The sequence below is a fragment of the Corvus hawaiiensis genome, chromosome 3 (assembly GCF_020740725.1).
Source record: "Corvus hawaiiensis isolate bCorHaw1 chromosome 3, bCorHaw1.pri.cur, whole genome shotgun sequence".
Taxonomy (NCBI): Eukaryota; Metazoa; Chordata; class Aves; order Passeriformes; family Corvidae; genus Corvus; species Corvus hawaiiensis.
The window spans coordinates 38,107,141-38,121,205 of record NC_063215.1 but is presented as its reverse complement, the minus strand read 5'-3'; the positions used below and the strand labels follow the sequence as shown (position 1 = coordinate 38,121,205).

General features: G+C 45.2%; 1 protein-coding gene across 2 annotated transcripts in view; it reads left to right on the top strand.

Moving 5' to 3' along the window:
• The window catches only part of LOC125323270 (gamma-aminobutyric acid receptor subunit rho-2-like), a 35,895-nt gene that overhangs the window by 8,488 nt on the left and 13,342 nt on the right, over positions 1-14,065 (top strand). For both annotated transcript variants that reach the window (XM_048298109.1, XM_048298108.1), the window contains exons 3-4: positions 8,884-8,951; positions 12,939-13,162. In XM_048298109.1, the coding sequence (XP_048154066.1) occupies positions 8,884-8,951; positions 12,939-13,162 (292 nt within the window). The remainder of the gene's footprint in view (positions 1-8,883; positions 8,952-12,938; positions 13,163-14,065) is intronic.

The window sequence follows — 14,065 nt, the reverse complement described above, 5'->3', positions numbered from 1 at the left end:
TTGGAGGTAAGTTTTTGCTAATCAGTGATAACCTTGATCTGCAACTTGTAGGGTTGAAGGGTTTGCCTTAAATTGCCCTCTGGGTGCAGCATAGGCAGATCTCCCTGGGGCTAGTGGGAACACACAGAGCCCTGGGTGCAGCTGAGACTCAGGGATGAGGTTTGGGAGCTGGCCCTGGAGGCACTGGGCTCCTTTATGAATAGGCTGGAAAAGTGTGAGTTCACCAAAGTGCACAAGCCACCCTAAATCCCAGGTATGTCCTCCCCTGCTATAAGCTCAGAGGATGCTGTCCTAGGTTTTCAGATCTTTTTTTTTTTTTTTTCCCCCAGCCAATCTCAATTTTTGAAGCTTGGCTGTTGACTCCTGAGTGCCTGATATGGAAAAACTAGAATTGCTGATCTGTCCCCTCTGCAGCTGATCTGTCCTCTGGACAAAAGACATGCTGGTCTGACGGGTGGGATGATGGGGCTTCTCTGGGAGAATATTTGGACTCCTTACCTTGACTCAGTTGGAGACAGCTGGGGGGCCATGGTGATTTTTTAACTTTTTTCCCCCTAACTGGATGTGTGCCAGGCCATCATACCTGTTTTGGGGGGAAGCTGTGGGGTTTTGTTTTGTTGTGCTGATGGTTTGATGCCCAGTGGCACCACTGCATTGTATTTCTGGAAACAGACCTGAATTTAACTATTTTCATCAGTGTCACAGAGTCCTTGAAGAACACATTTGAGCACAGGTCACAGCAAACAGACACACTGAATTACACAGTCACTCCTCTAGTGTTAATGGAACTGCATTTTAATCTCTCTTATGCCTTGTTTTCCCATGCTACCTCCCATCACGGCATCAAGATTCTTTTAGAGCCAAAATTTGGAAAAATGTCTATAAAATTGAGAAATATCCTAAGAGGCTTTGCTGAGAAGGTTCCCTTTTTTATAATGGAAATTCATCATTTAAAAAAAAAAATTTGCTTAAAACCTCCTTAACTTGCAGAGATTCTTGGGACAAAGGTGTACTGAAATTGTATGTGAGAAGCAGCAAAGCATGGAAACAGCTTTGTTGAGGCTCCAGCCTTGGAAAGCCTGACTCAGACACACGGACATAGCAGGTGCTACAGGTTCTTGCTCAGCTGCAGAACTGCACGGTGTGGTTTTAGTGACAGATGATAAGCCTGATGGAAAAAAACATAAAGGAAAGGAAACAAAAGTCTGGTAAGAGGTGTTCCTCATATTTCTGTCTGTAATGTTATTCGTCAGGCAATCACAGCGATTTGCTATGGACCATGAGTGCTTCCAGCTTTTTGCTGTGGCAATGTCAGTCAAACTGATGTAATCTGACCTGTGGAGGATAAAAAGACTTTTGTACTGTGGAAGTGGAGAAGAGGAGGCTGTGGGATACATGTGGCTGTGATGGGTCGCTGCCCTAAGACCCTCTCTGGTCTAATTGTGATTCCAGCTCTGTGGCATTGCAATGGGCCTGTGATGTTACCTTGCAGGTGGGAAAGGCACCTCAGTTCTGGAAAATTTAAATAATACCCTAAGTAAATTGTGAGTGGTATTAACACTAAAAGAAACCCAGTACTGTGATGATGATGGTTCCCAAGCTTGGTGGGCCAGCCTGCAACTTCACCTTAAGCTAAAAAGGGGACGGGGGTATGGGCTGCTTTATGGTGGCCACAGTGACTCTTGCTGGTCTGCAGATGACAGTCAGCAAGCTGCCAGCCCAACACAGCTGTGACCAATGGGCAGAGAAGGCTCGGGTTATGCAAGGTGAGATGGAAAAAAAACCCCAATGTTAGAGAAAGGTGAAGGGTTTTTCAAGAAAAAGTATTTTTGTAAAGAGCAAGTGAGCAAACAAATGTTGTGTAAGTTGTGTTATTAACAGCCCAATAAGCTTGGTTGTCTTGCCTGCCCTCAGCCCATTAGAGACAGGCAACTGGGTACAGAGGCAATGACAAAGTTCTTTTGCTTTGCTGATGGTCAAAGAGCCTCCCTAAGCTAAAAGAGACTGCAGGGGTTTTGACCCTTAGGGAGTTATCTCCATGTCAGTGACCTTGTTCTAGCTAGCAGATGTTCAGGTATTATTTACTATTATTAATATTTAAAGATTATGTAAATATTTGTTTTCCTGCCTTCCTTAAACACTCATTTTAAGCATTTCATTTATGACATCTCGTATTTTACAGGGAGCCTGTGAATAAGCAGCTTTAGTTGATACTTAAAATAGCTGTATCTTCTTTATTGAGGACCAGCCTAATGCTTTACTTGTATTATATTTGCTCATAGCCTAGTAGCCTAACGTCAGCTGGTCCTCACTGCCCTTTCTGGGCAGTGCTTTTGCCAGGATCGGTGAACAGTGGGGTGAATAAAGCACAAGCAGTTCACTGAGTGTTTGTATCAAGAACTGGAATAGAACTTGCTTCTCTGCTGATGAACAGCTGTCAGTGAGATGCAGAGAGATGAAGCTCTGCAGGCATGAGGCAGGTGATGAGCACGTCCTGGTGCTCTGTGCCTGGAAGCTGCCCACACCTAAGAGGTCCCAATCAGATATACATTCATTAAAAAGTAAATATACACACACACACATAAATGAAGATACATTGAAAGCTGTTTTGCTTCTTGCAGACATGGGATGGATCTCTTATGGATGTTTGCAGTCTCTCTGGGTGTGCATGAGATACTTGTCAGGAAGGAAATCTCAAACCTGCTTGTTTCCCATGTAGATATTTTTATCTCAGGGCCTCCCTCCTTCCAAGATAGATGAGTGGACTGAGACACTGTCTCAGAGAGAAACAAACATGCCTTTGAAAGCACTGCCAAAGAGAAAAATCAGAGGCGTCACAAAGCTTTATTCTCAGAGCTGGAGTGGAAAACTGACTCCAGGCATCTTCATGGTAGCACACTCTTCCCTATCTTCCAAAGCCTACTCCAGTGGTCAGAAATAGAAACCACGTTTGTGCCCAGTTCTAACTGGCAACTGACTCACCCTTTGAAGCTTTCATGCTGCTCACTGGTGGGTGTTTTTAGGTGTGGAGACACACTGGGATGTAACAGGCTTTAACGTTGGACTTTCTCTGAAGTCATTCCTGCACAGGACTTGTGGAAACCTCCTGGGTTCCCTGGAGAGGTTAGCCACAGGCCAGACATCCCATTCTATCTGGGGCAGTTTGATACTCAAACAGGAGTTTCTGCAATATGAAACAAGCCACAAAGTCTTCATGACAGAACCCACCCAAAATGGAGGCTTTTTGGGTGTACTAGTTTGAAAACAAACCAGTGGGAGGCACCAAGTCAGAATAACAATTTAATGGAAATTAAAGAAAAAGGGAAAAAAAAGGTAAAAGAAAAACACTGTCAAACTGACAGAGTCAAGGTACAACCTGACACCCTGTTAGGCAGGGTGGTGGTAGCAGTCTGGTAGAATGGTGGCTGCAGTCCTCTGAAGCAGTGATCCTGTAGTAAAACAGTCTGCTCTTCCTCAGGAAGTCCAATGGTGGCTGTGTAGCTCCTGTCCTCTGGAAATCCAGTGGGAAGCCAGTGTCTCTGGTGTTCAGCCTCAGATTATATCCACGATGGGATGCTTGGTTCCTCCCTCTGGGTGGAGCATCTCACAATGGGGTAACGAGTCATGAGGCAAAGTGTTGATCAGGCTCATTAACAGAAGATAGTCCAGAGGGAGTTATCTCTGAGTCAGGCGGCAGGACAATGATGGGCCATTAACAGCAAGATAGTCTGGGGGGAGGAGGCAAGGAAACACTGCCCCGCCTGATTTCAACAGCTGATGGGGATGGTAATAGAATACACTGCAACCCAGGACATTGGGTACATCTCTTCTCCTTGTACAACCACTGAATGCAGATGCGCGGTGGGTCTTCTCTAAAGGTATTCTGAACACCATCTTTTCTGTGTGCAGCACCTAGGCTGAATGGGTAATGGCTTTCACTGAAGAGCAGGTCTCAAGACAGAGCAGTTTGCTGCAAGGGAAAGGGAAATAAGGAGCCACTGATTGTCAGCACACCAGTTTGTGAGCTTGGCAAAGGAATGAATATTTGAAGCCACAAGCACCTTGACAGGCTGGTTCCTGAGCAGCTTTTTAACATCAAAGTTTGAGCTGAGGCTAGAACACTGATGTGTAGGAATTTACAGAAATAAGATGTGTCTGATTCAGTTTCAGAAGGCAGTACCTTTATGGTGAGAAGGTGCAAGGGTGCTCCATCATGTTGCATGTAAATCCCATGCAGAAATTGTGGGGCTAACAGATACTACCCAATAAAAGAGAGAAAGCAGTGCTCTCCCTCCCATCAGCCCCAGTTTGTGCTTCAGGTCACTTAAATCCTCCCTCAACACACAAATATAAATATCTCCATCAAAAGGAAAATCTCCTATTTTCCATTTCCAATTTTTAAATTGTCAAATTTGCTAATGATGGTGCAAGTGTCTTGAGTTTGTTTGGAAGTTGCCGCTGTGCTGTGTTTATTGGTGGGTTCATTTCTGTGTTGTAAAGAGAAGCCTGTGACTTCTATGAAGCCTTAAGAGTCCAGGATTTGTTTCCTGACTTTATTGGTCCTGTTGAATTAAGATTTGTGTTCTGCAAGATATTGCTGTGGACAGTGATGGGGATAAAGGATGTTGACATGTTTGCTGTTTCTGGAAGAAATGTTTCAGTTGAAGGCTATACAAGTTATCTCTAGACCTTGTACTGTAAATACTTGTTTAATTCAGATAATTCCATGAATTTGGCTGATATTTTTCAGAGACTCTAAACTGTGATCTAAAAAACTCTGCTGGACTGCAGTCTTTGAGCAAAGCAGCACTGCTTCCTTTTGTCAGCCATATCCCCAGCTTTCACATGGATCCATTTAGCTGCCTGTCCAGCAGTGAACATCCTAGAGAGGAGCCTGAGCTTTGAGATCTCTCTGGTGTTAAAGTGTTCGAGTCTTTTGTTGCTTATATTTCTCTAGGATGATCCTTCTGTATTTCTTCTTTCTGAAGAAAAAGTGAATAATGGTAAAATATTGCTTATGACAAAGAAAGGCTGGTTGATGAGGGCTATTTTGCATCTAATGCTGTAATCTAAGTTAATTGTTCTGTCTACCAGTTCAGTTTGTCATATGCCATCTCAGCTGTTCTTGTTTGTTCACATTCACACCCTCATCATACCCTGCTCCCTCTCAATACAGAGGTTTTTTTCTTTTTGTTCATCTCTAGTGGCATTTGATGAGGATTTTGGCAAAACACCCAGAGCCTCTGTGGTTCAACAGTTTAGTTGCCAGAGGGACAGGATTAAAAAGCTGGGAGTTCCTAATTGACTCCATGGCTTAGTGAGACCAAAGATCTCCTGATATTTCTCTCTGAGTGATCAACAGCCATTTAATTCAATGGTATGTGCTGTAGCCAACATGACCTTCAAGGAAACACAGGGTTTGTTTCTGTGGTTTAAAGAGGTAATTTCTAGACAGGGCTTCTGTTTTGCCTCAGAAGCTGTATGCACTTTCAGTGTTGCTTCCATCAAGTGCTTCTGCAAAACTACATCTTGAAGTTTTTGTAGAGTGATGGGCCGAGTGAATTCGCAATTATCATTATCAGTTATGCTCATCGCTGAGAGCAGGACTTGGTGATCATTTGATTCCTGTCACTACCTCACAGGCTGTCCCCACTGGCCCTTCACTCACCCTTCCCTGCTCGGTCCAGCTTCTTGTCTAAACCTCCTCCAAAGGGTCTTGGTGTCTCAACATATCCTATTTGTGTGCTCTCTCATTGCCTCAGCCCCAGGTGCTGAAAGAGGAGCAGGGAGAAGGAAAAAGTAGTGATTACTCCAGCTGATTGTAGTAGGAGTTTGCCCAAAAAAAGACAGAGTAAATATTTCTGCTGATAAATTGGTTTTGCAGTCTCATCTTTACATTTCTGTATTAAGTACTAAACATTTGAGTCCAATGTTCAAATAATTTCTCCCTCTCTCTATTACAATCACTATTTTATCATCCCCCCAAATCTGTGATCAGCTGCAGAAAAGACACCTAATCCAGCCTAGGACCTCTTCTCTCAAGGACTTTCCAGACCATCCACCTTAACAAAGAACACCCTTTATTTTGGGGTTAACAAAGCTTTGTGTCAGCCCCAAACTGAACCTTAGGCTTTGTCCTTGCAATGAGATAACTTCTGGTTATTGAGTGTTTGATGCAGGAACATGAACAAAGAAAAGAACATGGACATAGTATTTTATCTTCAAGAGCAGGTAGGGAAGGAATAGGAGGGCGGGACAGATACCAGCTTGGCAGTGTTCTTATGTTTATGGGTTTGGTTTTTAGTTGTTTGTTTTTTGGGTATTTTTAAATCTGTGATTAGTGTTCAGAGAAGCATAGAAATCGCAGCAGTAAATAGACTATGGGTGGGTGTTGATTTCCTGAATCAAGGCTAAATTAAGGATCCATACACAGAGAGTCTCTCTTGCAGTCTGGGAGCTGTGGGGGGCAGCCCACCATGTGTTCCTCGGCTCCCACCAGGGAGATGTGGTGGGAAGTACCACGGCCAGCTGCTGCCATCCTCGTCTGGCACAGCCTGATTGCAGTGTGAGGCTATCCTGGCAGAGACCTCGATTCTCCTCCATTAGCACCCTGCCTGCCACGGCATGTCTGTGGGGGGCACGGCTGCGATGTCCCCAGCTGGATGTGGCAATGGTAATGTTAGTCACACACACTTTCTCTGCTGCCAGACAGGGCAGTGCTGAGGGCAGCCTTGGGCCTGCCCTGAAGTGGATTGTGCTGGGCTGTGGAGCCTTTCTGAAGAGGCTTCTCTGAGCATCGAGCCCCGCTGTAGCACAGGCCCAAGATCAGTGTCACAGGCATGGCCACACTGAAGAGCTCTTAGGTACTTGAATGCATTAAGGAAATAGATAAGTATTAGAATCATTGCCCAAGCTCTTCTTGACTACCATGTATGACTTCACAAGGTATCTGAGCAAAACAAGTCTAATTGGCTACCAACAGGACACTGCCATCAGCAGGCTTGTGTTGTTTCTCTGTTGATTGTACTGCACATCAAAATGTCTCGTCACCACAGATACAGTGCTTTTTGCTATCTTGTTTAAAAAAAAAAAGCCCAATAAAGCAAAGCATGTTTTACTGAGCGAGAGAAATGTCATAGAAAAATTCTTTCTCTCAGTTGCAAATGTTTGCTGGCAATTTTTTTAAAGCACGTAGTGCAGAGCCGTGTGTCTGAATGTGTCATGTAGGTGCTTGTAAGCATCTGGGAGTCATCTCAGAGTGCTGGGTTAGCCCTGTTAGAGCTTCTCTGCTGGGGGCAACAGTCACTCAGACTGGAATTGGTCATTCTGAGGAGCCTGGTCCTGCTCCACAGGGCTTGCTTCGAGGTGCCTGTTCCCAGCACAGCTGCTGACAGACACTGTGGGCATAACAGGCTGGAGCTGGGCACGTGGGAAGGGGACAGTGTGCTCTGCTGGAATCAGGTGAGGCTGGCTTATCAAAGCCCTGGCAAACCTGCTGTGGGGTTGGTCACATCTTGTCTCAAGGGCATGGGGATCAGCCTTTCCCTACTGAGGCTGAGTTGGTGCTTCTTTCTCCCCCAGCAGAGGCAAACATAAGGCTGTGTTCAAAAGCCCTGAAGATGTGTGGGAGTCTGTACGTGCTGCTGCAGGTACAGGAACAGGATGGATATCAGCTTGCAAAAGTGTGCTGCTCTCTCAGCAGCATTTCTGCTCTCTGGTTAGGCTTGTGGTGTATTCAGAGCTTCAATATAGTCTCGAGGAAGATGCTACTCTAGCTAAATATGTGCATGCAGCAGGCCCTGCTGTTTGTGGCACTGCAAATATGGGTCTGAGTCCACAAAGGGACTGTGGTGCATCTTACGTATTATCTGACTGCTAAGCAGGTTCAAAATCTAGCTGCTAAAAGTCTTTGCATATCTTCATGGAGGCTACTATGGTCCTTGGAAAATTAATTTCTGCTGGTCAAGTCCCAGACACGTCTTCAGAGCTTCTGCTTCCTTTGGCATGGTCACACTCACTGACAGTGCCCAGGCTGGAGACACGACCCGGGCAGGGTCATTGGTGTGAGTCCTGTGAGACCCACTGCGACACACTGAGACCACCAGGCAACACTGAATCCACCTGCACTGCTCCTCAGCAGTTCCTGCTGAGCTGCCCCGCTGGGTCGTGCTTGGTGTGCACGTCTCAGGAGGCGCTTACCACCAGAATTTGGGAAAAGCTGCATGAAAACACACTACAGGAATCTTGAGTCATCTGAGCAGATCCTGGCCATTAATGAGCAGCAGTCTACAGTGAAGTTTTGGTACAGGGCTTCTAGTAATAGAGGAGTGGGCATTCATTATGGGATGTTTTCTGCTTATTTACTCTTTGTGAACTCTCTGGCTGCTAATTTTAAAACTACTGTGGAAAACTAGTGATATCATCAGTGAGTAACATGAATCAAAATGATGGTGGGCTCTTGAGAGATTAATGTGACTTGTCTTGTTGGTAAAAAATGAGAAACCTCCAAGGAAGGGCTCATTGCTTGCCATTTCTTCATCTGAGTCCCCTGTCCTTGGGGATAAATTTGTTCAAAAAGGCCTAAAATTTAAGGTGGGATGGCTTAGTTTTTAAAAACATATGCAAATGTTTCATCCAAGCTCTGGATTAACTGGCAAAGTGTCAACATTGCAGCATATGCCAAGGGGAAGATAATTCAATGTTTTGAAAGGGCCCTTACATGATTATTCACTGACTCTTTCCCCAGCCCCCTCATGAAGAACCATTGACAGAAATGTACAACATTAGCTCAGAAATGTTTGCATGTCACCTTAGAAGTGCTAATTAAATGCAGATGATGTGAGAGAACATTTATTTACATATCTAAATCTCATTCTCTTTCAGGCCCTGCGATTCCTGTTGGGGTGGATGTGCAAGTTGAAAGCTTGGACAGCATTTCTGAGGTTGACATGGTATGTAATCCTCTTCTAAGCCTCAATTACTTCTAGTCATAAAAAGACCTTCTGACTTGAAATCTGTGGGCTTGTAATCATTGGTCAGATGAAAGTACTAGCAGCACCTCTGAAATTCAAAGAGGCTGATATTCAGAGCCAAAGACTTAATAAAACCAGGTGATCAAAGTCTTACCTCTGTATCTCCAGATAAAGATAAAAAGCATGAAGGGAAAAGGGACCTTGAATGGGAGAATAATCAATGCTATGAAACATCTGTCACAACTAAAATACAAGCAGCTGCATATGAAGGTTTGAAGCTATATGGTAAAATTCACATAAGCTGCACTTGCTGCAGGAGTTTTCTTCCTTAGGGAACCATTCATGACATAACATGAGTGCTCACACACATTTCACTGTTTGGTTTTGGGTTGTTTCATGGTGATTTTTTTTTTTTTTAATTGTAGGAAATGGAATAAAAACACTTGAAAGAGAAGTAGAAAGGGGAACACAGAGGAGAAGAGGAAGCTTCTTGGCTCCTCCCTCTTTGTGCCTTTTCCTCCCTGTTCTTGTGCACATTTTGTGGTCTAGACAAAACGTAAAGATAAAGGAAGAGCTTTAGGTTGAGTGTTTTTTACTATGCTACAGTTACATCTTCATCCCATTTTGGAGGGCTTGGTTTAGATGACCTTTAAACGTTCTTTCCAACCCAAACTATTCTGTGTTGTGTGATTAAAACCAGGGAGCTTGCATGCCTGGATATTGAAAGAGAGGGTTTGGGGCTATGCATGCAGTGAGGTGTGTGGGAGGGAGCTGTCAGTATAGGAAATGGCTGCCAGGAGAACTGGGGCTCTAGTATATCAAGATAATGTCAGAGCAGCAAAGAGGCCTAATTAGCACAAGTAAATAACTCACAGTGCTTTCTGTCAGGATTCAACAAAAATCTTGCCCATCAGAAGTCTTTGAGGTCAGTTCTCTCCCTTAGCTGTTAATAGTTCCTGTTTTCCCAGCTCAAGTACTTTCTAGAGCAGTTGCTGACATGTGTTTGGGGTAGAAGAATGTTGTCCCGGGTCGGTCTGAGTTATGTTGGTATGTTTTTCCAACAGACTGTCCCAGCATGTGTGTTTGCAGGGAGGAGAGTGGGCAGTAAGCTGTCTGCCTGGCCAGGGGACCAGGGCTGGCTGTGCCTGCAACAAGATGCCCTCTTTGTCTTCCCATTGCAAGCAGGGCTTGTTTCAAACTGCTCTGAAGTGGCCCTGCAAATCAGGTACTCTTGGCTGAGCAGTCCTTACCTATCACTGCTTGAGCAGGCAGCTGGTGCCCCAAAGAAGAGCATCTACCAGCCACAACCCACTGTATCTGCAAGGCTGTGCATGCCAATGAGAGCAGCCAGGGGCTGTTTAAAGCGTGTGAGTTTAAAACTGGTGCCTGTCTGGTTGATGTGGATGGGCTGTGCTGTGTGCAGTGGCGGGGCATGCTCTTGAGGCCGCCTGGAGCATGGAACAAACATGAAATGTACTGCCAAAGTCGAGGTACTTGTGTAGACTCACTGGCTGTCCCTCTGGCAGGTACTATTGTTCTCCCAGCTTGTTGTAAAACCTTGTTTTCCAAGGGACTTTCCTATTTGTGAGTGCTGAAGTAAACCCCTTTTCTTGCTTTTAAATAGTGCGTGTGCTGGTCAGAAAGGAACAAGCCATCAGCACACTGCCTCTTTTGAGTCATGCCATGAAAAAGACTCCTTAAGTTGGATTTTATACTTAGAAGCTGTTGTCAGCTGCCACTTTGGCTCTGTGTTTGCAGCATTTGGTGCACCATGTTGGCCACTGGAGAGAGAGGAGAGCTGGCCATTGCAGAGGCCACTGTGTTGGCTGTTTGGAGAGAGAAAGGGGCTGAAGGTGAAAGATGAAAAGCTCCTGTATGGTAGGATGGGGAAAGGGGTGACCTGGAAAGCAGTGGGCTCCTTCCCATGTTGTGCCTTCAGACAGTCTCTTTCCCCTCCTCTCCAGCAGCTGTAAGCCATGCCGAGGGTGCCTGGCTGATGGTTCCTGTTTCCCTGTGCTCTGATGACGGAGCTGCCCAGAGGCATTTTGCAGCTGTCCTGGTTTTGGCTGGAACAGAGCTAATTTTCTTCTTAGTATCTGGTCCAGTGCTGTGTTTTGGATTTAGTATGAGAATAATACTGATAACGCAGTGCTTTGGTTGTAGCTCAGTAGTGCTTACTCTGAGTCAGGACTTTTCAGTGTCTCATGCTCTGCCAGTGAGGAGGGGCACAAGAAGCTGTGAGGGAGCATGGCCAGGAGAGCTGACCTGAGCTGGCCAAAGGGATATCCCACACTGTAGAATGTCATGCCCAGAGTATAAACTGGGGGGAGTTGGCTGGGAGGGGCTGATCGCTGCTGGGGGACAGGCTGGACATCTGTCAGCAACTGTCTTGTGCATCACTTGTTTTTCTGGAGTTTTGCCCCTCTCTCTCTTTTTATCTTCCTTTTCATTACTATTCTTATTAATATTTACTTTATTTCAATTATTAAACTGTTTTTATCTCAATCCAGCTTCGTCTGAGTCTACTCCCCAACCCATCAGCTGGAGGTGGGGGGAGGGAGGAGTAAGCAAGTGTCTGTGTTGTACCGAGTTGCTGGCTGGGGTTAAACCATGAGAATGGTCCTCCTCTCCTGGAGTCCTGTGCCCCTCATGCCATGGCCAGGCAACTGGTAACCCTGACTAGCCAGACTCTTCTTTACACCTTTTTTGACTTCTACCATAACTTGCCCTATCTCCTAAGAAAGCAGCAATTGTGCCTCTTCCTTGATTTCCTTTTTCCCAGCTCTAGTCAAACTGATGAGTTTGATTTCTGGCCCCTGAGGCTGACTCTTCTAGCCAGGCTGCAACCTAAGCTCTGTCAGTGGCAGTAGTTGCTGAAAGTGTTTCTTTGGGACTATAGATGTAAGGGGAAGGTGTCCCGTGTCCAGTAGGAAACAGGAGCTGGCAGCATCCCTGGGATGAGCAGTGGGGGAGCCTGGGACCAGTCTGATAAGGTGAGGACCTGCAGGTGGGTGAGCAGAAGTGTCCCCCAGGCCAGTCTCTGCCATGGTCAGAGAGGTGGGTGTCTGGCCAGCTCTGTACTGTGCAGGGCTGCAAGGTGAGGACTGGCACTAAAGCCTTCTTTGACAAATTAATGAAAAACCTCCTGGCAATGCAAGGCAGTTGTGAAACAGCCCTTTGAAGCAGAGTCAGGGTAACTGATTGTCACTGTCACCAAACTGATCAGTTGTGGTTTGAGAAAGTGGTTGCCACACGGTTAGGGAGAGACCCTGGCTTGTGTTGCTGCCTGCTTGGGCTTGGTGGCTGCAGCTCCCATAATCACTTGCTTAATTGGGAATATAAAGAAAAGAAGTGTATTTGATCTCTCAGCATGAGAGTGGATTCAGCTCTAAAAGCAGGAGCTGCCAGGTTGGGATCAACAAAAAGATGTTTTTGTTTATGTGACTGAAGTTCCTGCCCCATCAACAAGCCTAAAAGGCAACTTTATTTACACACTTATATGGCAGGAAACACAGTTCCCTCACTTGGTTGGTGTTTGCAACAATTTAGTCCTTTTGGGGATAAATTGTTTAGTGTTTAACCTGAGCATTAAGCTAACTTTCAATTTTTTCCTCTTGACCATATTTTTGCTACCATAGTCCTGTAAGATAATTTTGCCAGAATTGAAGAATCATTTCTGCAGGGCATTGCTTCTGTTGGGGCATATTTATATCCCATTTGGGACTGAACATTGCTGGGTACTGTAATAAATTCGTTAGTTGGTTATGCTTTGTTTTGGCTGAAATTATTTTGTCAGGAAAATCTATTCACAGAGGGCATTGACCTAGGAAAGAATCAGGAGCTGAGAGTGGAGAGATTTCATCTATCTGCTGGGAGTGAGTTTTCTTTCTGATGTGTTCTAGTTGTAGAGCCCAGCACTGACAGACCCCTCTCTTCCTTTTCTTGGTTCTCTTCCCTTTTTTGAAGGATTTCACTATGACCTTGTACTTAAGGCACTACTGGAAGGATGAGCGTCTCTCATTTTCCAGCACCAATAACAAGAGCAGGACCTTCGACGGCAGGCTGGTGAAGAAGATCTGGGTCCCTGATGTCTTCTTCGTGCATTCCAAGAGATCCTTCATTCATGATACCACCACAGACAACATCATGCTTCGAGTGTTCCCTGATGGGCACGTCCTCTACAGCATGAGGTGAGGGAGCAGCCCTGCTGCCCCTGAGCATCCCCTGGGGCTTTGCTGCCAGTTTTGCTCTAGGCTTGACTTTGGTGATCACCAGGATTGCTACTGCCAATCCTGCTACTCCCACTGCTGGTGCTCTGTTTCCACAATGTCCAGTGCAAAATGCTTTGCAGGAAACTCTGAGAAACCATGCTGGGGGAAGCCAGGGGGAAGCATGGCCCCAACTCTTTGCAGTCAGTGCAGGGCTTAGTCAAGCTGAAGTGTTCATCCCAGGGTCAGTGTGTGATTAAACTGGAAGCTGCTGATGTACCAGATGGTGACCTCTATAATTATCCTATTTTCCTTCTTGTTTGTCTAGAATTTTTTTTTTTTTTTGGAGTTGTGGTGCTTTCCTGTTGATGTAAGCATTTAAGTTTATTGAAGCTGAAATGGCAGTATTAAAGACATCCTGGTTTTCTAGTAGATTTGTTGGCCAGAAGAATCCTGAGGGATGTCTGTCATAACCTGGACAGTTATCCATCCTGCAGGTATACCCAGACCATGACTGTGGATTTGCAGGATTCTGTAATACACAAGGACACGGAGACTTAATCCTCTAAACTTCTCTACCTTATTACAGATTATCAAAAATACCACAAAAATCACCACTAGCCAGTAAACTACCACAAAATCACCACTGGCAACTATGCCTGTGATTAATAAAGTGACTATATATACATATCATGCTATTGCAAATTACTATCAGCAGTCAATAATTTAGCATCCATCAATTATGTGGCAACAGCCATTATCTAACCAGGTTATACACTGTTACAGGTTACTTAGCATTGGTGGAGCAACTCGTCCACAATATACCCTCAGGTACACTTAGGACAGGTTGCTTGTGTGGGTGCATAGAGATACCACCAAGTGATC